The 25,938-nt window shown below is 43.4% G+C and overlaps 1 protein-coding gene across 1 annotated transcript in view; it reads right to left on the reverse strand.

The window, feature by feature from the left end:
- plxna2 (plexin A2) overlaps positions 1-25,938 on the reverse strand; it is a gene marked incomplete at both ends in the record, with an annotated part of 149,469 nt that overhangs the window by 49,337 nt on the left and 74,194 nt on the right. Inside the window, 7 exons of the mRNA XM_079226716.1 lie at positions 7,651-7,850; positions 8,193-8,289; positions 8,992-9,192; positions 10,737-10,851; positions 13,236-13,332; positions 16,562-16,715; positions 19,522-19,645. Coding sequence (XP_079082842.1) covers positions 7,651-7,850; positions 8,193-8,289; positions 8,992-9,192; positions 10,737-10,851; positions 13,236-13,332; positions 16,562-16,715; positions 19,522-19,645 — 988 coding nt within the window. The remainder of the gene's footprint in view (positions 1-7,650; positions 7,851-8,192; positions 8,290-8,991; positions 9,193-10,736; positions 10,852-13,235; positions 13,333-16,561; positions 16,716-19,521; positions 19,646-25,938) is intronic.

The raw sequence follows: 25,938 nt of genomic DNA on the forward strand, positions 1-25,938 counted from the left end.
AGTGAAATGAAAATAATGTTTTCTCTCCAGTTATGGACCCGTCTTGACATCATAAATGGAAACAGGCTTCCGTGGATGCTCAAGGGTAAATAGGCTCTCACGGTCCAGGTGGCTGTAAAAGCAATTAAGAACACTCCCCACGCCTGCATCCTCAGAACAACATGCCATGAGTCATTGTGCCAGGAGCATGCTCTAATCACAACACTAGCTAATGGCACATGTCTAAATATGGCATCAATACACACGCAACTTTTAAAACTTCTGCAACTACTACTTTCTTTAGACCATACAATGGTCCAATACAATTTTATTCACAATTTTAATATTTCATTTAACATTCTGGATAGTCCGTGCCCATAAACTCCTGCTGTTGCCATAGATGATACATCTAACATGGTGCCATATTAATGCTTAGTGCAGATCACCTTCTCATAAAATACAATATGGCTACCCAGCATGACCTTGGCACAGGGTGCCACAGTGCCTTCTGTGCCGCAGAGCCCTGTTGAGCCTCCGACCTGGCTGTCATCCAGCCCTTTAAACAAGAAAGGAGAAGCGGAGGAGGAGGAAAAAGGAGGAAGGAGATAAAGAAAAACCAAGAGAGTAGGCAATAAGGTTCAGTGGACAGGTAAGTTACGGAGAGAGAGAGAGAGAGAGGGGACTGAGAAAGAGAAGGGCAGCAGGGAGGAGATGGCGGTCCCTTTGCTGTGTGGAGCGGCTATGTAAACAATCAATATGCTATTACTGCCCATGCAAGCAGAAGGGGAAGAAAAACAACAGTCAGTCAGAGTTGTGCCCGCTTACTGAGCCGCAAAGCGCCACGTGACGCCGGACCTTGGAGTGGTGCTGCACCCTCCCCTCCCAAACCCCGACACCCACCAGGGCATTGCGGCTTCCCTGTGGGACGCTGGCATTGTAATCTAGATTCAGTGGACATTAATTGCTCTGGATGTAAAGTAAGTGTGTCACTGCACCGCCTGAGGGGTCTGAATACATGAATCTTTTAGCACTGCTTGGGCATGTAGGGTATGGGGGGGGGGGGGGGGGGGGGGGCATAATGGCTAAATATATCCATGTCAGGCGATGGCAGCAGCTATTCGAGTAGACTTAGTGATGGTTACATAAGCAATGCAAGGGCCTGAGAGAGAACGAGAGAGAGAGGAGGGCCTATAGGAGAGAGAGAGACAGATAGGAGTGAAAAAGTAGAGAGTGAAGAAAAGAGGAAGGGACAGGAAGAAATAATGGGGCAGAAAAAAATGGGATGAGCAACAGAGGGAATGTGGATGCCACTCTGTTCAGTCCTATCAGCCATGATGGATGACAGGTGAGGCAGGTAAGGTGACAGGGCGGCAGAGCTGTATCCCAGATGGGCATGTTAAAAGCTTGGGACACGTCCTCCTTCTACTTTTGAAGCTGAAATGGAGCTCTTCCCACGGTGGACCAAGCGCAGGAAGACTCTAATCCATGCATGAAACCCATTTGACTGACCTCCCCATTGGCAGATAGAGCCTCGATTCCTCAGTGGATCATAGAAAAAGAACCACTTCAAAGACTCAAGCCACTGATGTCTCCAGGCTGCGGGAGAAGTGCTGCTCTTTGTCTCCGTGTCTGTATTTCTTACACAAACACATGGCACTCGATCTGGAAAGGAACCTCCTTGTACAGGAGACTGTGGATTGATTGCCTGTAAACCAGATCCCGATGACCTTTGCAGACCAGAGAGAACTCACTCCAGTCATGTGCTGATACTCTTTAGACGGGTGGAGTTTGTCTCTATATTTCACTGCAACAGAGGCTTCTTTGCATCTCTTTTCATTCTTTTGCGTTGTGTCTTCCGTCGCCTCGTCTCCCCCTGGCTGGGTGACACATCCTCCTCCTCTAAGCACCGGCGTGCTTGTTTGTCCTAACATACAGACTTTCAGAGGGAAGCGGAAGATGAAGCCTCATTGGCCATGCATCGCACACCCTCCCGCCCTTCCTGCTCCCCCATTCCCACCCAGTGCTGCCATGCCACGCTCTCTGTGTAATCCTTTTAAGAGCAGTGCTGCTGCCCGCCTGGCATTGTCACACTGTCAATAGAGGGTAATTCCCCACAAACAGCCAGGCAGCCAGCACATTGCACTCCTCGCTGCCACTCGTGTGCTTTCTGTAGCGTGATCTTCTTCTGCAGCTCAGGGGGATCAAAGTATTGGCCACTTAACCACCACTACTTCCTTCAACCATTCTGTAAAATTTGGCAACAACCACAGAAAGATTTAAGAAATATGAGATGACCTAAATTGAGTAGAGAGACAAAATAACATGGCTCCTTTGAGAAGGTAATCTGCTAGTTTGAACAAAAGAAAAACTATAGAGGCAGAGAAATGGCTGTCAATGTGAAGTGCCCGGGGGGTATCTGCCAGTGTGGTGTTGACTTATTCAGCTGAGGTAATGGTGGGGAAAGTTGTGCTGATGCAGCCGAGGCTAAACTCAATACATACAGCAGAGCAATACTGCTGCCTTCGGGCTCTGCAAGCCTAGCATGTCCCTGTAACTGCAGCAGCTGACCAAGCTGAATGGCACTCTCCGAGACAATTCACAGGTAATAATGTTTAATCACCCCTTCTACTGTGGAAATATACAATTTATGCATTCGTACAGTAAATTATGTATTTACAACCTTTTACGGGGTTCCTACAGTTTAAGGAAAGTTAAATTTAAGAGTGTTTTAGACTATTTTAATGCCACTCTGAATTTCATTAAGACGAACGAAAAAAAAGCAACATCAACTACTCAGGGTTAGGGATAATTTTAGGCACACACCCAATTGTTGTCCAGACATCTGTTGCTGCCTGCGCTGGTGCTGGTGTCGGAGATACCGTTAGTGGAACAAAGCTGGGAAATAATTAACATGACGGCGGGTTGACTTGGCAGTTTCATGTTTCTCACTCTGCGTGCTGGATTCCATGACCTTGACTCCCATCGTGCCGAGTTTGAAACACTGCCTGCTCACAATTCACTGTTACTCATGTGCATTGCCTTGTGCAGGTTTCAGGCATGTCATACAATCTTGGTTGAATAACCAATTTTCATTGAATTTTGAACATTGTGTTGTTAGTCGCTCTATCCTGATCTGGTGATGTTACATGTTAAGATGTTAAATTGCAATGTCAGAAAAAAAAGATATCTAAGCATTTTTTTAAACTTTTGAAAGATTGATTTGAGACATTTTTATATCAATGAATTACATGCTTTTAAAGACGTTTTAAGGATCTGCGGGAAACCTGTTTAATCTACACATTTACTACAAAAAGATCCTTGAAGCTCTGAGATGTAGATTCCACAGTTAAATATGTTGCTTCTGAAATGAAATAGAACTGGATACAATTTAGAAGCTTGCAGCTAATCTCTTTGTCTTTTGGACTCTGCTCAGACTAATTCGAGCATGTCACATTTAATTGTGAGTAGCATTTAATGGGCTTGATAAAAACCCCACCGATCACTTGTTCCCTAACAAACTACATCCTAAATACTTTATGGGGTATTAAATGTCTTGTAGACAGCCAAGAGATACGGGGCGTGATGAACAGGAGTTTTTAAGTGTGTGTATAGAGGAGAAAACAGACAGAATGATGGGGTAACGGGTCTGTTTGAGGATACATGAGCTTTCCTCAGTGTGTATACTCGTGCTGTGTGTTTCAACAAACCCCTTTACGTTATTGCAAGGTGTAGATATGTGTTGGCAACATGCTGCACAAGTTGTCTGGATAAAGACTTACTTTACTGTGCAACATGTTCTTCCTCGTATTGGCTGGTTTAATGAGGGGTAGCACACACACAGTACTGCTGCTCTCTCAGGGTTACAGCAGAGGAGAGTTCAGTTGTACGATGATACTGACTGACAGGCCCACCATCCCTGTGGTGTGCAAAAATATCAACAATAAGCTTACATACACCGTGTGGGAATCCTACTTTTGTTCTATCCTAAGGCAACAGCTGGATGTTTATATTCGCTGTCACTGGGAGGCAGGGAAGCCTCTTTACTGTACTGTAAACTCATACAGAAGCCACGGCCAAAGCCTATTGAGAAGATGCCTTTCATATGCCCATCCAACTCCCAGCTTCATTTGATGTCGTTCCCTTTGCTGTTAGCAGGGGCTTACATCTCTTCAATATTAATGGCCCATGGTGGGAGGCACCATGGCACTTAATAGAAACATTAATTATTCAAAAGACCTATCTTGTGGTAGGCACATATACTAATATGCGAGTATGTATACAAATCAGCTCATGATGGGGGCTTTGGTGCATACAATCAAAACCAAATTTATTAATAAATTCAGCTCACCAGGGAGATGTCTGCTTCTTAAAGAAACTGTAATCACTGAGAGACGAAAGGGGGTAGGGCGCGGCACAAATGAATGCCGACTTCACAGCCGGTGAACAGGAGGAATATTTGTGTGTATCTGAAGTACGTGCTCATGTGAATCGTCTAAATTAATGCAGAGTTGGTTTTGGCACCCACAGTTGTAAACAGACTTGAGTTTAGACAGCCCACCGGGGCTCCATCCCCCAACGCTTCCCTCGGTTCTTCCCACCTTTTCTTGGTTCAGTTCCCCTGCTCCGTCCTTTGTTCTCATCACAGCAACACTCTGACTCGGTTATAAATCATGAGTCAGGAGTTCTTTTACTGTATTTCTGCGTACAAAACTTTTTGTAATACCCTCTTTTCTCTGTATGTGTTTTGACAGCTCCCCTGCAACATTAAACTTGTTGCATCGATCTTTGACTTACACACTGTATGTAGTTGGAAGGAGCTTCGGCACAAAGATTTTGTTTCCCCACACGAGAAGAGCTCTCTGGCTCAGAATAAAACAAATGGACAAATGGTGCGTTGTTGCCTTCGATATATGATGGATTTCTGCATGACTGTTGAACACGAGCGAGTCCGTAAGCCCTTAGTGTGATTCTGACAAACTGACACATGAACCTGATGTTTTCTGTATACATTTGAGATAGTTGTATAGCTCTTGTGGAAATATCTTGCGGGGATGTCTTGTCAGCTGAAACAGGCCAGGAGTAATGATCGATGTACCATTGGACAACAGATGGATCAAATAATCCAAGGTATACTTCATGTTTAAGTGTACTTTTCTTTGTATTGCTCATTTTATACTTCAGCTTTGCGCCTTAATATGTGATGGGCCAAAGCACCTGCCTAATAATGCTGCAAGTTATTTAAATTGTACTCTGCTCGCAGTGGTAAACTGTAAAGCTTTTGCTGTATATCAGTAAATCTCCCAATTTTCCACCTTGATGCTTGTAGATTGACAGATGAAGTTCTGGGGAAGTGATAATCATATATTGTGATCATAACACAAATGGAAACACTGAGGAGAATGAGGTATGTCGCTCTGGATGGCAATAAGCACGTGCCATACAATGACAAACTGAAAGAATGTAATTCAACAGGATGAGTTAGAGCTGGTGCTACTGAGAGAAACACACATACAGGGGAGGGGAGGGAAGAAGAAAGAAACAGGATGGAGAGGCAGAGTTAAAAAATGTCTTTCTTCTTTTTCTGTCTTAATCAGCATACAGTATAGCAAATCAATTAACCAAGTTGTTAACTTCACTTTCTTAATTGGCTGGAGTTAGATGGGAGTGTGCGGTGCAGGAACGAGAGGCCAAATGAATCAATGTGGAGGTAGAGGGGTCTGGTGGGTTAACCAGAATGCACTGGTGCGTTACCAAGCCTAATTAAATAGTATGTCCTCCTGGCCTGACTCCCTCTGTGACAGCAAACCCACCAGGCGGGATGAGAATGTGGCCTGAGGAAGCAAAGGCCTACTTATGGGGAAACAAATATGCACTTCCAGGTCATGACCAGGTGGAGAAAGTCCAACCACTGGCTTGGTTGGTTGTAATGTCTGGGAACGCTCATAGAGGGCATGAAAAAAGAAAAGGAGAATCACACATACATCTCCTTGTTGTCTTTATGATTAGTACGATATTAAAGAGACACTATAACTGTTATCTATCTACAAAGTTTTTTTTTTCTTCTTCTTTTGTTTGTGTGGTTGTCTTATACGGTTCCTTTTTTTTTAACTTTGATGCCAAAGTTACTTTCAAAGGGATGAAATAACCTTGTGAGAAGACAAAAGCTAATAAAATCTATGAGCAGGCATCTGTGCATACAAAGAGAAGGCAGATGTCAAGGAGACAGGCCTATACAGCTGAATATATCTGGCCCTGTGTGTGCGTGTGTGTGTGTGTGTGTGTGTGTGTGTGTGTGTGTGTGTGTGTGTGTGTGTGTGTGTGTGTAGTCAGGGCCCTTTCTCTTGGATAAATCCTGAAGGTGAGAAGAACTACCACATGAATGTGCACCTGAGAGCATAGCACATTCAGCCATACAGGTGTATATACTCGGGCTGCATATTAATCAAGTATTAATCGCAATCACAATTTTGGCTTACTACAATTATTTGAACATGATCGACTGTGATATTGACATTTTAAATGTGTGCTTTGCTTCAAAAAACTCATAGCTGTATATCAACTGAAGAGTTTCCGTAACTAAAAGCAAGCCACTAGAGGGCGATGGAGATGTTTTGGCTTTAGCTGTCACGTAGTTGTGTGCACAAAGCAGATGGGTAAAAAGGTTCAGGTGAAGAAGAACCTTATTTTTAGTCTTATTTTGATGCAAATATTTTAACATTAGCGGGAATGTAGCACAACATGGAAGCAAAAGCAGTGCTCTGTTAATTTATATGTGAAAGTGCAATACACATATTTTGTCCCTAAAATCAATGAATAATTGTGATAACTAATCGTGATCTCAAAAGTGATGACAAATAATTGTCATCATACACATAAACACGGGGGAGCGTGGGCTTCTTTTAAAAAAACTAAAAACAAAACAAATGCTCTCAAATAGAGAAAGGGATGAAAAAGACGACACACAAAGTAACCGAACATTGACAAATTAAGGCATTAGGTGGGCCCAGCACCCTGGGGAGCTTCTTCAAGGCTTATTCTCATTCATCCTGGGTTTGCAGGAAAACAGAGCAGAGTGGCATAGCCGCCTCTCCTTTAATACCTCTCAATGCAATTCAGACACTTCATTGCCGAGACTCCTACCGGCGCTTAAGAACACAATTTGTTTCAAACTGTTTCAAAGCAAACTAGGATCAAGCGTAATCTGAGTTTACTGCACGTTAGTGATGTGCTCAAAAAGAGACTGAGCAAGTCTCGCTATGGAATAGTTCCACCACTGTGTCTTATCAAGCTTGTTACAATGCTAATATTATATTTCATGGGCTTTAGTTGTGAAAGGTGAGAGGTGAAAGGTGAGCACAGTCTGTGTACCCGGTCTGTGCTGCATTTGACAAGGTTGAAAGTTTTTGTTTTATACTGTAAGTACAGGCGCAACTCAACCTGTTACGCACAACGGTATTGGTCGCTTTTTAGCCACCTAATATTCCTGACAAAAACAAACGTTTTTTTTACGTTAATTAATAACACAACAACACAGCCCCTGGTTTGTAAAGGCCTTCAGCCTCGTGATCGTCCATGAAGAACGAGAACGTAGCAGCTGATTATTGCACATTGATTGTTGCTGTATGTCCGTGGGCAGGCAGGAAGGACAGGCAGAGGATTATGGGTACTGACCTCAGCGATGCGTGGGTTGGTGCACTTGACATTCTTACTGGACAGGTTTAGCCAGCGGGTGGTGTAAGGATTGATGGGAGGACAGTGGTGCCGCAGAGTGCACCTTCCCTCGCCACTGCACCAGCCGCACTGGAACTTCCTCTCCGCCTTCAGACACGTGCCGCAGCTGTCTCGCTGGGCTGCACACTTGTACAGGTGCACTGTGGGATATAGGAGGCGGAGTGGATACACGGTGAACACACAACAACTGAGAAACCGCCACAAGTCTTATAAGAGAATTTCTTTATTTGAAGAAAACATATAGTCAGTCTGCTACGAGTGAAATATCCCCACAGGTTACGTCTTCTTTCTTTTATCTCCAATGACGTATATTTTAAAATACGACATGTATATTATCAAAATAAATATTTATATCTCAAATGTTGCTTTTAAAAGACAAATAGTTAATGCAGAGAAAGATTAGGTATACTATGTTATACTATATTTGTCCATCTTCAGCCTGTTTGCCAGCACGCGTTGACAGCAGCGTCCTTTGTTCTTACCTTGGATACTCTCCGGGTTATCAATAATGAAGTTGCCGTTCCACACCACCGAGAAATCCACAGGCAGCTCACTGATTTTCATTCCATCGTAGATATACTGGAGGCCCAAGGATGGAGGTGAGAAAAAGACAGAGAGACGGGGTGAAGGTGGAACAGAGACAAAAAACATAGAGGAGGAATTCGAATTCCCATGAGCCCTTGTGGATGCAGCACTATGTCCTCCCAATGTTACCCCGACGTTTCATCATCAGAGAGCCGACAAAGTGAGAAGCCACAAGGAACTGGACAGCTGAGCAGAAGCTTGAGCTTCCCTCCTGGCCTTGGGAGATGCTGTCCTTAACTGCTTCCTGTGCCCTTAATTCCAGCCTGGCTTTCATTGTGCACAGGTGTGTAGAGTGTGTAGAGAGAGAGAGAGAGAGAGAATGTGTATGTCTGTAGTTGCTTGTGTGTATGTCGTAGTTCCTCTGGGAATATACTGCAGAAGTCTGTGCGTGCTTGACTGGAGGGCAGAGCCCTGCTTGCAGTCTTCTCCAGTGTAATTACTACCATGGCTGCATCTAGTGCGTCTACTCTGAAATGACAGGCACATGTACACAAATACACACACACACACACGTAATGTGGTAGCCGCCGGCACTATTTTTCAACAGTGAGCGAAATGATCTATGCCACTAACATCCGCAGTATATTCCTCTCTATACTGAATGTACAATGTGTACACACACAAATAGAAAACCATGCATCGCCAAAATGCACGACCGATCTTGGCACAACCTGAGCACGCGTCACCAAAACCTACCGAGCTGTTCTGGCACTGCACGCTGGAGCTGTTGAAGCGGAGGGCGGTGACTCGTTGGCTGACCCCCTGGATGGTGAGGACACACTCGTAACCCCGTTGACCTGACTGGGGCTGTGGCAGGTTCCTGGCCTTCAGGGTGATAGGCTTCACCTCCCCCACCGGGATCAGAATCTCCTCGGAGCGCACAAGTTGGGGGCAGTCCTGGAGGTAAACAAGCACAGGGGAGGGAGCACACGTCAGTGCTGACTAGTGGTATAATGGACCGCAGATTAATTACATAGTTTATCCATCACAGTATGAACAGGATGAACAGTGTGGCTGACATACGAAAGTTCCATCGCGCTCCATCGTGATGCGTTTAATATTCTTCAGTAAAAATTAGCATTAGGCGAAGGGAAATTGTAACCTTATTTTTAACGATATGTTTTAATGTGATCTTGCAGCAATATACAATAGAATAAGAGAGGGAATAATGACATAAATATACTAAGCAGCTAATAATACATAATTAAAACTACTAATGTCAGGATTTTCTATCAATAAGGATTTTCTCTCAATAAAAAGTACATTCTTTTATTTCCTAATTATTCGAATTGTTTGTTTTTATGCAAATAACCACGAGAAGGCAATACAAACTGAACTGTGGGTGTTTAGTAATCAGTTGTGCAAACAAAACAGAAGAAGGGAAACTGTCCCTTTTTGTTGGTGTCAAGGTCAGAATGAAGCACGGGGAGTGCGGCTGTAATGGAAATACATCTTGAGTTAGAATTTCAAAGTGACTCCTGTGACCTTGGAGAGCGCTGATGTCTGAGCATTGAACAACCCATTATCAGGAGTGGAATTTTTTGAAATGGCTAAATTGGTGAAGAGAATGATTAAATTAGTGCTCGGTGGTTTACGGTGCAAAGCAACAATTCCGAGGTCATCTGAGCAGTATGATGTGAAAGCAACATTGGACAACTATTACAGCAGTGTCCCACACTGAGCCTTTGGCCTTGGTGGCCTTTAGCATTTCACATTCATACATCTTGATTCCTCTTAGATCATAGATACAAAATCAAATATTGATCCCATAACAACACTTTTGCTATATGCTAGTGGTAATTATAGATGTAGAGAGGCCGGCCGTTATTCATAAAGAATTGAAAGACTGCAGGAGTGATGACAACTGACCAAACTGTATATGTCTTGTAATCTACCACCAAAAAGGAGCAAATAACACACATGTTCTCCATTAGTACAGGTAAATGAGTTTGAAGAAGTAAAAGAAAAACAAATATAACAGCCCCCAGCAAATACTTAAGGACTATATGTGCATAGCCAGGAACTCATGGAAACCAAACACGCAGACATACTCAAGTACTTGATATCTACCGCACATTACTGACTGGGTCCGAGTGATCCTGTGTCATTGTTAAGACACGCTAAGCTCAATAACTCCAGAGATAATAGAGTGTTAATTACCACTACAAAGAACAAGAGCTCTGAATGAGAAATGCCAATTCGGAAATAGAAGAGCTTGGATGGCTTTTTATTTCTGAAGATATGCCCTGAGGCTGACACAGAGCTGCAACACAGAGCAGGATGCAGGCAGGATGGGGGAAGGTGCAGAGAGAGAGAGAGAGAGAGAGAGAGAGAGAGAGAGAGAGAGAGAGAGAGAGATAGAGAGAGAGAGAGTTGTGCTAAAAAGCTGGCGTATATGCATGCGTGTACTGTGCGCTTGGGCACATTTGTGTTCCACCAACCTCAGAGGCGTTGACTCGTCCCTCCTGGAAAGAACAGCTGGAGGGGTCATGGGTGCACAAGTTGCGGTATTTGCACCAGTGACAGCGGAAGGCACTGGTCACACAAGACAGACACCTGCATGGACACACACACACACACACACACACACACACACACACACACACACACACACACACACACACAGTAGAAGAGAGTCAGGAAAAAGCAGTTATGTTAACATATGTTAAGGAGGTAAGTACAACACCTACAACTGTAGCTGCTGGGACAAGTTATCCCCTGCACATATTTTCTACAGCCCTATATTAATACTGCGTGTCATTTGCGAATGTTGGGCTGCATATTAGCCCTCATGGCCTGAATCACAGGGAGAAAGAGAGATGAGGAACATTGAGTAATGAGGACAAATAAGACATTGGCGCAGCTTGATCCTGCAATTACCATTAGCTCTGCATTGTTGGAGTGTCGCTGTTATTACCAGCTGTTAGGTGTGTGCTTCTGTGTGAGCATTTGTGCATTTACCATAAGTGTATGTGTGTATGTGTCACTAAGGTTACATTATGTACCGCAAGAAGCAGTGGAAGAACTAATCAGATCCATAAGACTAACGAACAGATTCTACTTTAAGGGGCCATCAGCACACTGAACTCTGCACTAAAATTACAGAGACACTATTTATACTGTACAATAACTGCCAATACTGATATATTTATCTATAATATGTATGTTTATAATACTTATTATGTCAAAAATATGTTATATCTGAATCTCTTATTCAGTAGACTACATAAGGGGGATATGTAGGCGTAATACAGTATGTATGTATGTGTGTGTGTGTGTGTGTGTGTGTGTGTGTGTGTGTGTGTGTGTGTGTGTGTGTGTGTGTGTGTGTGTGTGTGTGGAAGTGGATGAATGTGTATGTGCACACATGTTAGACAGTTTTATTAAATATTATTAACTCTTCTTGTTCTTTTATTGTCTTTTTTATATATCATGTATATTTGAGCTCCGCGCAGGCAGTAGACATGAATTTCTAATTCTAATTTTGAAAGTCAAAGAATCAACACCATAATGTAAAAGTATTTTTACTTATTTTTACTACTTAAAAATCCAGCATTCAGGTGTGGGTATTCTTGTGCTCGCATCTGAGTATTTTCAAACACTGTAGAATTGGTAGAATTGCCTATAACAAATACTCACTACCAAATAAAGGAACGCATTTTATTTTTATTTTAGTCTATAGCTTTACTAAAACCTGATTGTGGTGTGATTGGATGACACCCGTGGCGTGATCAGCACATTCACCTTTACTGCCATCTAATAACCAGAGTAGAGTAGCAGTCAATATACAGGACAAAAGGAAGGGATGGGACAGACCAATTTAGCCCATATAGGGGACATCCCAGCTAATACGGGACAGTTAGCAACCCTGTGCACTACCTACTATCTGGATGAAAGGATGGAGAGATGAGAAACTACAAGCATGGACCAGCCTGAATCTACAGGACATGATTCTCTCTCTATGTTGCCATGGCAAAGACTTTGAATTGATTTTGAATTTACTACACCATGTATTCACAGTTGTTCGGAGAGCGTATTCTAATCACACTTGGCTCTCCCGCTCTCTTTCTTTCTCTGAAATACGGTTGAGTTATGCATACTTGCTTATTGTTAAATATTCATCGATGCAAAAGCATGGGAGGGATCTCTGGCAAGCGCACTAATTCACAAGAATGAGCCTGATTCACCTTCTGGCAGATAGAGTGTACAGTATGTGTGGAAGAGGGAGAGAAAGAGAGAGCCCGACGTGACATCAGAGCGTGCGAGGGAGAGCGTATTGCCTTTTCAAGTGTATGCATCTCTCTTGGTGCGTTTGAGTACGTGTGTATGTTTGTCACCGGCCATTAATGGAGCTGATGTGAGAGCTGGTAATTGCTTTCCGTGCTCCTCAGACAGTGTTCTCAGACAGCAGACAACCGTATGAAGTTGTAGGGCAGTGTGAGAGCGAGAGATGCAGGATAACAAAGGAGACAGTGGCTACAACATTTTGCGTTAATGTTGAGGGGATAGTAAAAGGGTAATATGACATGCAACTCCTGCTAGCGAGCAATTGCAAAAGGCACTGAGATCTCCAATCCAGGAACCTGAATTCAACATGACTCAATCGGGGACAGACATAGCATGAAAATGGGCATGAAATCCCTCCTGATGACCTGTTAGGCAGAAAGCGCCGTGTTCTGTAGCGCAGCATTTCTGAGAAGAAGGCTTCATTAGTGCAACAGCAAAGAAACTTCCTGTGACTGTGCTCAGGGAGCAGTCAGCTATCAGATTACATTAGTCTTTACAGGGGATATTTTTAGGGGCACTGAGGCCGGCTAAGGTTGAGGACAAATTGTAACTAATTCCCAGAGCATTGATCCAATGGTTTTGGGCAGCAGGTCCGGGCCATTGCTTTTTTTTAAATGAAAGGAGAATGAATGGCCGCTGAAAGAGATACTCACAGTTGGTGGACGCTGCAGTTGTAAAACTTGACCTCTGTGCTGATAAGCATCTGACCAGTCTCCTTAGAGTTGAGCCTCAGCTCAACGCCTGACCAATCTGAAAGAGAGGAGACAAAAGATGAACTTGTATTGTATGCTATACGTAGATATACATCGTATACAGTGTGGTGTCATCAGTGATCCGGGCATTGTACCGGACCGTTGGTGAAGAGGGAGGTGAGCCGGAAGGCAAAGCTCTCAATTTACAAGTCCACCTATGTTCAAACCCTCATCTATGGTCATGAGCTTTGGGTGGTGGAAGAATGAGATTGCAGATGAACTTCCTTTGTAAGGTGTCTGGGTTTAGCCTTAGAGATAGTTTAGCAGCTAATCTGTAGAGAGCTCGATGTAAAGCCGCTGCCCCTTCAAGTTGAAAGGGGCCAGCTGAGGTGGTTCGGGCATCTGATCAGGATGCCTCCTGCACTGGTTTTCCGGGCACATCCGACTGGTAAGAGGCCCCAGAGTAGAGATTGGGGAGATTTTGTATCTTGTCTGGCCTGGGAACGCCTCGGGGTACTGCAGGAAGGGCTGGAAAACGTTGCTGAGGAGAGGGATGTCCTGGATATGTTGCTAAGCCCACTGCCCCTGCGACCCGGACCCAGATAAGCAGAGGATAACGGATGGGTGGATTATTTTTGTGGAGGCAGACATCATTGAATCTTATGCCAGTTACAAGGTAAGTACAATGTACCTAGAACAGTAGCACTTATTTTATGGGATGGCCGGTTTTGCATATGCAAACCAAATGAGAGCAAATTTCAGTCACATAAAGAGTCTTTTCATCTGATAACATTTTGTTTTCCTGCATTTTGCTGGACAGAGTTATGGCTGTGCTTCTGTTCTCTGTAAAAACAGCCTCTTATCTCTCCCCACAAAAATACAAACTCCATATGTGTGTGTGTGTGTGTGTGTGTGTGTGTGTGTGTGTGTGTGTGTGTGTGTGTGTGTGTGTGTGTGTGTGTGTGTGTGTGTGTGTGTGTGTTTCAGAGGACAATCAGTGTGTAGGAGGCTTGAATGACCCTCCGTGCCCCATTCTTTCCACAGCACCTGTTGGGAATCAGGCTCTGTTTCACACAAGTCGGTGTAGCGGGCAGGCTAGGCTCATAGCTGACTTCTACCATTTCAAATGTGTCTCAAAGGATCAGGCAAACAAAGTGGTACAGAGTTCCTGTCCACACAAAACCTCCTCTAGGATTTTATTTTTCCTCTGTGAAGAAAAATGCCAGCTATTTTCTTTCATGTCGAGCTCAGTCTACAATCCACACAGTTGTATCCTAAGATATCCTTTCAGTCCTTTTCTCTTGTTTTAATTTCTCCTTTATTTTTTCTTCTCCACCTTCAATATCTTATCTCAATTTCTCATCTTTTCTGCCCTCCTTGCTACTGCACGATCGATGTTGATGTGCAACAGATAGAAATGCTTGCTTGGGGACAGGAGGACAGTGGGGAGGTCAGGAGGAAGTGGCCTCAAGGGAATAGTTGTGGAGTAAAAAATGAGGTATAAACCGTTGGGAGAGGTGACAAAAGAGGAGGGAGGAATGGTGGAAGGTGAAATGGTAGGATGGATGGAAAGCTAGATGGATGGAGGAAGGGCTTACCAGGGGGATTGGCTGACATTTACCTAGGGGAGAACATTCATATTAGTACCTGATGCATCAGTCCCCATGGGAGCTCTGGGCAAACAGGGCTGTCATTTACTCACAGGGAGGAGGATTACCACACCCCCAAAACACACAGTGATTTCCACTGCACTCTGCACATAATATGCACATAATATATTATTCAGGGTGTTTGGTTTTGTCACCCTGCAGCCATCCTGGCTGGCAAACAACAGGTATTTATTTTCAAATAACAGGTGTTAGTATTATAATGATATATATGTTTGCAAATAAATGGACCCCAGAGCCACGATGGTATATTTATGAAAATATGCTAGAGGAATGCTTGAAAGGTCATGATATTTTTATAAATAGTATATTAGAGGTGATTAGCATATATATATTCCTGGATCTAAACATTGTCTAGGCAATGTTTAGGTATGTTCTACTCGACTATGAATAATTGAGCGATAGATTTTGTGAAATGAGCGATTGTACATTTCTACCAGCTAAAATACAATTTCTTGCTTTAACGAATGACAATTTATTATATGTTTTGTTCTGTGTGTCTATATCATGTCCCACTTTTGTTCAAAGCAAACAGCAGATCAGCTCCCTGTGCGTTGGCTATGCTACGATACTAATCCACCACATCAACTCTCCCGTCGTCCCCTCAACTAAACCGTCTCCTGGCTGATTGAACCTGCTTGTTAGACCATTGCCAATTATCCCAGTCTGAGGGCAGTAATGTGGGGAGCTGCAGCTCAGCCACAGGCCAGGGGATCTCAGTCTGACCCCCCGTCAGCTCTAATGTGGCCTGGCCTTGTGTGTAGCACACTTCACGGCCAGGAGACTGATCCTGGATCTGTGGGAGCTTGTTATGTAGACAGTGCCTACTTAAATTACGAGGGCTGAATCAATAAAGATGTTTCAGAGTGTGGGCAGTTGAACAGATCGCTCAGTGCAGCATAAGTAGCAGAAAGACAGAGGACACGTGGGAGTCCTACAAAGGCTGAGTTTAGACGTGTTAAGGTTCACATCTAATCGCCATGATCAGACCAGAGTTGTTTTACTACATTGTAAAATATTTTGGGTTTAAATTCTTCAACCCATATCTAAGATGTATTATACACATACTTATAATAAGTTACAATCTGCTGATAGCACTGTGTAATCATAGTTGTAAGCACTCATGCATATCCACAATGCCACAATGCCTCAAAATAACCATAACACAATATACATCATTTTATAATGGTATAATTATTACTAGTCACTCACTAGTTACTCACTGACATTTCATTTTGGCAAGAATCATAGTGTATTATAATTCCCATAGTGGCAATACATTATAATATTTTCTATAAAGCATAATATCACTGAGACTTGGAAGTCATTATGCAATATTATGTTATAAATATTGTTATAAGGCATTTTGAACATTTATTAGGTGTTATAACAATAATTATGCATTTCTGTAAGCAGATTATATCACATTGTGCTTATGTTTATAATGTATTTTAGACATGGGCATCATAGAAAGTGTCACCAATATTTATCTTAGGGAAGCAAATCACTTATCAGTTTACATTCACTGGATGGTCGTGTGTGTGTGTGTGTGTGTGTGTGTGTGTGTGTGTGTGTGTGTGTGTGTGTGTGTGTGTGTGTGTGTGTGTTTGTTGTCTCTACCTTGGTCGGGGGGAATGATGGGGACATCCTTCGCAGTGGGAGACACACATAGTATCTGGTTGCCATTGACCTGCCCCTCCACCTCCGTCAGGTTGCCGAAGGAGCAAGTGATGCCGGCTGAAAGGTCTGGAACGTGGCTCACCTTCACCAGCAGCTGCACAAGGGGTGGGGCAAATGACAACAACGTTAATATGATGAGATTTGGCAAGAATTGCTACATCAACATTATAAAGAAAAATGAGGCTGTATTTAGATCTTAAGGATTCATTTGAATGCAGAGGATATCATTCCAAAGCTAGAGGCAGATTGTGTGATTGAGTGAGTGGTCAATACTGAACTGAATAAAGGAAAGTGAAAAGAAATGTTGTTTCCTTTTTCTCTAAAGTTCACAAGGACATAAAGATACATGAAACACCATCAACTCCTCCCCCTAAAATAACAAAAACAAAACCTACACACACTTGCACACAATGGGCAGTACATGTGCAAAACCACACACACCTCACACACACATAGAAACGTTTGAAGTCATCCTCTGGAGAGCGGTGACACCGGGGCTGGAGCATTCAGCTGCTCTGCCTATAAATAAATGTATTCTGCGCACAGGGTGTGTGAGCTTGCTCTCTAGCCAAGAGAGGCAGCCTGGATAATTATCATCATGGCATTTCACAGCCTTGTTCCATTAGCTGTTATTTTTGGGCCATGCCGTTTGAAGTTTCTCTTTGTTTTATCTGCCTCTCACTAAACACCGCAGGGCTACTGGGACAGGCAAGGCAGCTGAGCAGCTTAACTGTAGGTCTTTCAAGAGATGCTGACTGTCTGACTACACTGCCTCCCTCGTTAGCTAGCTTACTCTGGTACCCATTGAGAGGATGGATGATATTTATTTTTCCCTTTCTGCTGAGGACCTCTTGTCTTCCCCTGTTTTATTTCCACCATGTTTGTGTTACTTTGCTCTGAGGTGTGTTAGAGAGATCCTTGATTACAGCAATCACAGCAATCAATGTCTTTTGTTCAATGTAGAATTCCCCGAGCAACCTCTCATATTAATTAGCTCTCATCATTTTGTCAAGACACGCATATACAGATAAACACTCAACATTTTTCATGCACACAGACACATACACACAGCGGCAGCAAGGCTGCAACAGACAGTGAACTTGTCTCAGAGTGTTAAGCCTTTGCTCTTTTTGTTCTCCGGTCCTCCCGGATGATGGAGGTGTTGGGTGTTTTTGCGGCAACTACCAGCCTAATTGGTGGCAGAGTTTTAATAAAGCTAATTTGATTGTTTTCGCTGTGTTTCTATCTCTCCTATTCGCCTCATGAAGAGGCTGTGTTGTCATGGAGATGTCTGCCCCTGTGGAATTTGTGAACTGTGTGAATTTGTGAGTGTTTTGTGGACGACTTGGTGAGATGACCCTGTTGCTGGTATAGCGGACATGGAAACAGCATGTTTTCTGATAAACTGCTGTTGTAAACTGGACCACCGGGTCAAGTATACTTAGGGCTACACGCTGAAAGAGAAGGTTTCCAAAAGGCTTCTTCCTAAAGGACTGAGGATCTACTCAGAACCATCGGCTTCTGTTTTTGCGAAGAAAGAGTTTTTAAATGGTTATTCTTTCAGAAAAATGGTTCCATTAAGAACCATTTTCATCCAAAGAACACATTTTGGAAGAAAGAGTTCTTCAAGGATTGTTGAAAGTATAAGCGCTAAAAGATCTTCCCAGCCGACACCCCACCCAAAAACTGTGACTGAACCATGATTTTTGGAGGTTGGGCTTCACCAAATTAGCCGTGGCCCTTTAAGAGCCTCTTGAGGTACCCTAGGTGGGTGAGATGAAACCCTTGGAATATAACATATATTTCAATTCCGATGGTTCTTGTTAGAACCTTTTGAGGGTGAAACGATTCTGGATTGAATCCCAGAAAGGTTTCTGGGTGAAACTATTACACCACAGAAGGCTTGTTTGTAGAGCGCCTCAAAGGGGATTCTGGGTGGAACCTTTCACAGATGATTATAGGTATAAATTAGAGGTTATTTGAGGTTAATCAGGTATACACATCTACAAAACACTATTCAAATTCATAGGAGAGCATACCCACTTCATACTCAGTAAACAATCCCATCTACCTAGAAGTACACCCACCTCATCAATTACCACTTCATCACTATGTATAAGCCTTTATGTTGGGTTCTAGTAACAGCCTCTTACCAAACTCCATCTTAACCAAAATACAAGGAAAATGTGCCTGTGCTGACTATCAAACCAGGGTACAAATGTGCAATTTGAAGAGGCTTGGAGACATCTTCTGTAGTTATGACAGCTATCATAGAGCTTAGTTGCACTTGGTTTGTAGGATCAAAGTGCAAAAATATTACATCTGAGACCTTGTTGTGAGCAATTTCACCTCATAAAATATGGTGAAAACAAAATATGGTGAAGAAAATGTGGTCTTTTTTGTGTTTCGGATTAACTAACCCTTTAAGAACCTGAGTATTTTAAGACCTAATGTGTGTGTCCATGGTTGTACATTCGAAGCATTGTACACGCTGCACAAGTTCACTAGAACACTGATGCTCTATCTGCCTGTTTTCCCTCAGTCCATGTGGAGATACTGCATTGTACTCCGATGCACTCAGACAACTTTAACACCTACACACCCACCCACACAAACATGTCTTGGCCCACATATTGACTACTTTGTACCAAGTGAGCATATGCACACTGAAACGCCCACATCGAGCTCTTATGAACCTTCTCATCTAATGTTTATGCATCAACTGCAATCAAAACTCGGCAAACTGCTTTATGGGATCATTTAAAATGTTCTGCCTCTGTACGTGGGTGAGGAATATGTAAATGGAAGCTTATTTATCATTGTAATGCAAGCAAGTAGGGGTTGAGATTGCAGGTGTTTGTGTGCATACTGTATGTAGGAATGTGCGTGTGTGAACTTACAGGTACACTGGGCTCTGACACCGCAATGCTGTCTGGGTACACAGTGGCCTTCACACACTGGTTGAGAGAGGCGGCGAAACGGTAAGGCTCATCTGCGCGCTCACACCGGTTCCTCTGAGAGCAGCTGAACAGAAAGCAGAGGGAGGGACAGGAAAGTATGGTGTTACTGATATTTGTTTTTCAGCAGGAATATGAATAAAAAAGAAAAAGAGAGGCTACCAGAACAAGTATAGCCATGAAAAAAAATCTATTAGATTAGAATGTTACACAAAACAAAACATTAGTAACCCCATGAATAAATACATTACAGGAAATAGTGGGCTGGCAAAGTTATAATAGAAAAGAAAACACCAACGATAAAAAGTAAAGAAATGGTAAAAACAAAAAAAGAATAACACTAGTGATCAAAATAAATACTCATGTTACAATAAGTGCAGCAAAGAAAATACTATGTGACAGTTTAAGTTGTGGGTGAAAAAGACAAATTGCCAGTGTTGTGACAGGGAAGGTGATGGAAAGATGGGGATTCAAAATGTCAGTACACCAGATGCTCCGGACATCTTTAGTGTTGATAAAAGCTTGTAAATTTGACATGCTCTTGATTCTGGCTGAGTAATGTTGTTATTATATGCATGTTGTTGTTATTTGTTCTTGTTTTGAAAAACATTGGCATATTGAAGTCATAATATGAAACGTTTTCACTGAAAAAAGCGTACTGTTGTAAAGATTACACGACACTCCGAGCTAAAATAGCAGCTGGCTTCTCGGAAAGGTAGCTCTAAAAGTTGTATAAAACAGTAAACCATCATGGCCTCCAGGAAGCTATGCATTCCCACAAAACCACATAAACAAGTGGTGGTACCAGCAGTGGAGCCTCTGCCTCCAGTGGGTAATTTAATACACCATACTAACATAAACTATGAAGCTACAGCACTAAGCACTACATGGCTGAATTATATTCTTCAATTGCTGGACAACTTTGGTGATGCAACTGGTGCAAATTACACGGTGCTCACTCATAAGAGATCTTAATGGCCAGACAGTATATCAAGTACCATGCGACACCCCCACAAATCGCCACATCCCTCATTAAAAAAAACTCAGCCGCCTCCTCTCTTATTAAAAATGTGTGTTCCTTCCATCCCATTACACCAAAGGCTCCCTATCCTCATCCAACCCAGTCTGGTTAACTGTCTGTTAACCAGACTCCGATGGGTCAGTCGCTGTCCGTGGTGCTGATGTGCCTCTACAAACCCTGTCCATTCTCCCCTGGCTGCTGACCCTGTATTTGTGTGTGTGTGTGTGTGTGTGTGTGTGTGTGTGTGTGTGTGTGTGTGTGTGTGTGTGTGTGTGTGTGTCAGGGCCCATATCATGCTTCATAACCACATACTCTCACACATACTGACTCTAAGCTACATCTTCATCCACAGCTTCTGTCTGTAATTATGTTGTCAGAGGTTCAAGCCATATCCAGCAGACTCACATGAACAGGCACAAGCACACTTAGGTTTACACACACACACACACACACACACACACACACACACACACACACACACACACACGCTTATATGCACAGTCCTCCCGTGGGATTCTAGAAAGCAGGAAAGTGTAGAATTAGTGTAGTAGTGTGAATCTCCCCCTGGGACAGGAGGGCCACTGGGGCAAGATTTTTCTTTACATTTCTTTTTACGAATATTAACTGGGTTCCTCCTTCACCACTTTGGAAACTCTATTTCTACAATGTAAATGTGACATTTTCATTGTTACTCGTGATATGAATTGTCTTGCCTCTTCATTTTACACATTTGACATGCTGTATTTGCCACAATGCTCTCTCTCACACCCTCTCTCTCTGCTTTTCTGCTTTTCCATTCACAATGGCAGAAGCAAATGATACATAATGTATTTTCAGGTGTGGACTGCAACTCCATGTTTTATGCATGTCTCCAAGCTGCAATGGTAAAGAAGCACAAATCGGGGTGGTCATTAACTGACAAAAAGCTCTGCATTGATTTTCCTCACTGTGATTTAAAAAAGAAATCATTTTGGTGGGGTAAAGTAAGATGAGAGCGCGAGGGGAATGTGGCAGCGGGGGTGTGGGGTGTGGGGAGTGGGGAGTGGGGGGGCTACTGTTGCCATGGTTTCAGGAGATGGCCATTATCTCTGTGTAGTTAGAAACTGACCCCTTGCCTCTCTCATTAGCTGAAGTGCATGCCACAGAGTGTTGACTAGAATTCTGCCTCCCTCATATTCCCCCTCCTGACCCCTTCTCCTGTACACCCCCCTTATCCTCCGGTCTGGCCCTGGCCTGTCACTCAGTAGCTTCGACGATGCTTTGTGTTCCATCACTCACATTCCTGAGGGGGGCTCTCACGGAGAAATAAGGTGTTAAAAGGTGGTATGCACATTGCATTTTTTTCAAAAGGGAAAGAAACATGAACAGTTGCGCACATAATTCCATGTACATGCACAGATTGGCAGAACACATGCATGGCGTTCTTTCAGCCTGTCTCCTGTAATAAGGAGCTATTTGCCCTCCAGCTGCTGCTGGAAGCAGCCTGGGTGTTAAGCCCTGTCCATGGTGCTGAAGTAGCTAGCTGCTTGCACTTCTATTATTACTCTTCTCTGGGATCTACAACTCTACTGCAGAGTATGAAGACAGTCACATTTCATGCAGACATGTAAGGTAAATGATAAAAGATAAGGATACATACTCAAAACAAAGGACAGCATATTGTTGTCTCCTGTGCATGTTATATAGGCTGTACTGGTACAGAAAAAGCTTCTACACACGTTTGCACTGTGATCTAAGTGACTAACCTTTATCTAATGTGCAGAGTAATTTGTATTGTTGTGTGAGTGCAAAATAACATTTTACAGAATGGGAGAGTGAGGTTAGCAGAGGTCAAACCTCAGGGTCTGTTCCACCAATACCTGCATCTTATTCTGTTGCCCCAGACAAGCAATTACGCTGTCGTTTCTACTGCGCCAAGCTTTGACGGACAACCAGACTTATGAATACACACACCCATTCACATGACAAAAAAACAGATCCAATCACAGAAGGACAACTAATGTATACACTCAAATATGCATCCACATAAACGTGCACAGACACATACATATTAACCATGAAATAATGCAGTCCCTCTCAATAAATATTTCATACATTTAAGCACACACACACGTTCTTCTATCCCTCCTCCCCTTCCCTTACCACATCTAAGGACTTCAATGGAAGTGCGAAGGACTGTCTGATTGCAGCTCTCGTCGTGAGTACCGTGTTTAAAAAAGAGAGAACAGAGGGGGAGCCATTTTAAAATCACCTTCCTTCCCTTGCTAGAGCCAGACCACAAACGCCACACAGAAAGGAAAATGACAGCATAGAACAGATGGTTTGGAGGCAGAGTGGGATGTGAAAAGAAGTAGGGTGGCGTGATGAAGGTACAGTGAGGAAGAACTAGATGTATATTGCATATTTGATGGTGCTTAACAAAGCTTTACTAGTCCATCATGTTAGAGAATCACTGGCATGATTTGATTGAATGGAACTCTGGTCCACACATTTCAACAGTAACACATGTTAACATAAACACGTATGAAGCTTGACTGCACCGGGGCTTTGGCTCCCAAACATGAAAAGAGGAATGATGATGTGAGCAGTGATGTATTATGTCTACACTCTCTTTCTCTCTTTCTCACACACACACACACACACACACACACACACACACACACACACACACACCCTTCCTGTAGGGTCTTGTCCTCATTCTGAGTGATTCTGGGCATTTGTAGACTAACTGTTGCATCCCTAAAGTGTGAGCACATTCATTTAAATGAGGTACGGAGGGAAGGGAAGGAGGAATAATACCAAAAAAAAGCAGGGTTTTCAATTTCAAACCACCACAAAGATGGTAAACTCCACATTGCTGTGTGTGCTTTGGTTTAAACATGAGGGCACAGTTTGAAACCCAAAGTTGTGTACAGTTCATGTCAGGGGTCAAACCAAAAGATGCAACTCATGGTCTGTCTCCTGTGGCGACTGTTAATGTCACTGCGGGACAGCGCCCATGGGACACAGAGCGCAGTATGGCCACAGCCCATTCACTTCATCTTTCCATAGATCTGGAAAGCTATTGTGGTGTAAACTGAATCAAACACACTCAGAGGCACATGTGCACACACACACACATAGGTTTATGCAAATCAAGACAGTTTCGGTTCAAGGTATTGGCTGAGGGTAAAGGAAAAGAGAAAGAGAGGGAAGATAAAGGGAGACAAAACGATTTATGAAGAGACTATTGCTCACTGCTCTGCTCTGCAGCAGCTATAGCTTTACTTGCGTGGGCTGAGCAGAGAGAAAGAGCAGTGCGGGGATGGAAGGATCTCAAAAAGAAAATGAGTGAGCGAGCAAGGTACAAACACGCCGGGGTTTTTAGGATCATTAACTGTATTATATGTAGCCTGCCCACTTATACACGTACTGGTGCAGTATTTCAAAAAGCATGGAGCCAACGTGCACTAGCTATATGTGCGAGGAATCTATGGAAATATTGATAGACCTGCATGTCCGTGATCGATATCTCATTAGGCACATTTGGGAAGATGGATGCGGCTTCCCTCTGACTGCTAACAGTGCCTGTCGCTGATGAGTCTGCCATTAGACACATAGTCTGACATCCACAATGGGCTGAAGCAGCCATTTTCATTGCTGTGCTAATTGTTGTTGCCACTGCTAAATTAGAGGAGATTTTATGGTCGTGTTTGACGTCATTTGTCGCAATAATGATGAACATGCCGCATCAAGCTCCTCTCCTGGAGGAACCATCACAGTTTTAGTCTGGGAGGCAGGCACCCTCGAAAGATTTGTATGCTCAAGAGTTTGCTTAAGACATTGCTTGTTCATAACACTTATAGTTAGGGCTGGCTCTGGCTTGCCTTGGACCAGCCCATTTATGCTGCTATAGGCCTCGACTGCTGCGAGACTTTCTATGATACATTGAGCTCCTCTCTCCCTCAGTATGCATTCATGTCCCATTAATGCATGTTATTAACCTGACTCCTTCCCCAGAGCTTTCTCGCCTCACAGGTGTGGATTTCTTACCGCTGTTGCCCCAGTGTTTGCTCATGGGGAAATGTTGTACTAAGAAAAATAGGGCTGTGGTGTATAGTTGTAAGTTGACACAACACAGGAGCACGTTGCTTTACCACATAAACAACCGTTTCCTGTCCTAAATTCCCAGCTTCTTTCTCTTAAATCATGGGTTCATGATCCAAAATAAGTCAATTTCGTTGAAGAATTGGCCTCAAACCCCTAGTCTCGCAGTTGACAAAGTGTACCCGTATAATGTGCTCCAAACCAGGGTGCCAAACAAATCGTTTGGCAGCATTTAAGCTCGTAGCACCGATTTCTGACAAGTGGACAGCTGTGCCATTCAGGCTGCTGCTGTGTGGGTTGTTGCTGAAACAGAATGGAGCAGTTCAGCTACATGCAGATTGACAGTACAGTACAATACGGTATCACAGTGTAGTAGCGATATGTTATTCTGCTAAATGCTGACTCACTCTCTGCAGGTGCCTACTACACCAATAGCCCTAAGCTGTCATCCACACAACAAACTAGTGCCGATTTCCATCCTGTAAAGACTACTCAATTTACTACTTGAGTCAAGATGTAATTCTTATAATATAAATAATAATAATATTGAAACACACTATACTGGTCAACTGCTGACCTTGGCACTAGATCACCGTCTCAGCCCTCTGGACAGAAGTCCAGACTAATCCTGACAAATCTGTGCAAAACCTCTCGTCTTCTCCTAGAATGTGGGAGCGAGCGGATGGAGGTACAACAGAGTGATTTGGGGCATTTTGAGATGGAAAAGCCTCTTTTGGGCATGATTAGACAGCTAATCTAACAGTGATGAGACACAGCCTGAGGGAGGGGGGGAGCAACGGAGAGAAATCGCCACAGCTCCATGTTTTTGGATTGTGGTCAGACGGAGGCTGAACTACCCATTCACAGGATTTTGACTGAAGAGCGCTGGAGATGATGAGCTCCCCTTTGAGCTGCAATCAAAATGCTGCTCGGTCTTGTGGGCCGATGAGTGTGCAGCATCAAACGCTCTCCCCCTCTCTCCTTCTTATCCCCTCTCTTTTTTCCCCTCTCATTCTTCGTGCATTCAGTGGATGCCTAGCAGCTGCTGGTAATTAAAGGACTTTAGAGGCTCACACCACACTGAATTAGAGGAAGAAGAAAGCGAAGAGAAAGACAGGGAAGACAGCGACGCCACTCCTGACCAGCTCACCGCCTCCTTGGCATTCTCTCCTTCTCCTCATCATCGCAAACCAAGCTAATGTCCTCCTATGTTCCTAATTAGCCACCTTCGAATGCTGCACTTCAATGAGCAT

Source organism: Taurulus bubalis (assembly GCF_910589615.1).
Source record: "Taurulus bubalis genome assembly, chromosome: 11".
Taxonomy (NCBI): Eukaryota; Metazoa; Chordata; class Actinopteri; order Perciformes; family Cottidae; genus Taurulus; species Taurulus bubalis.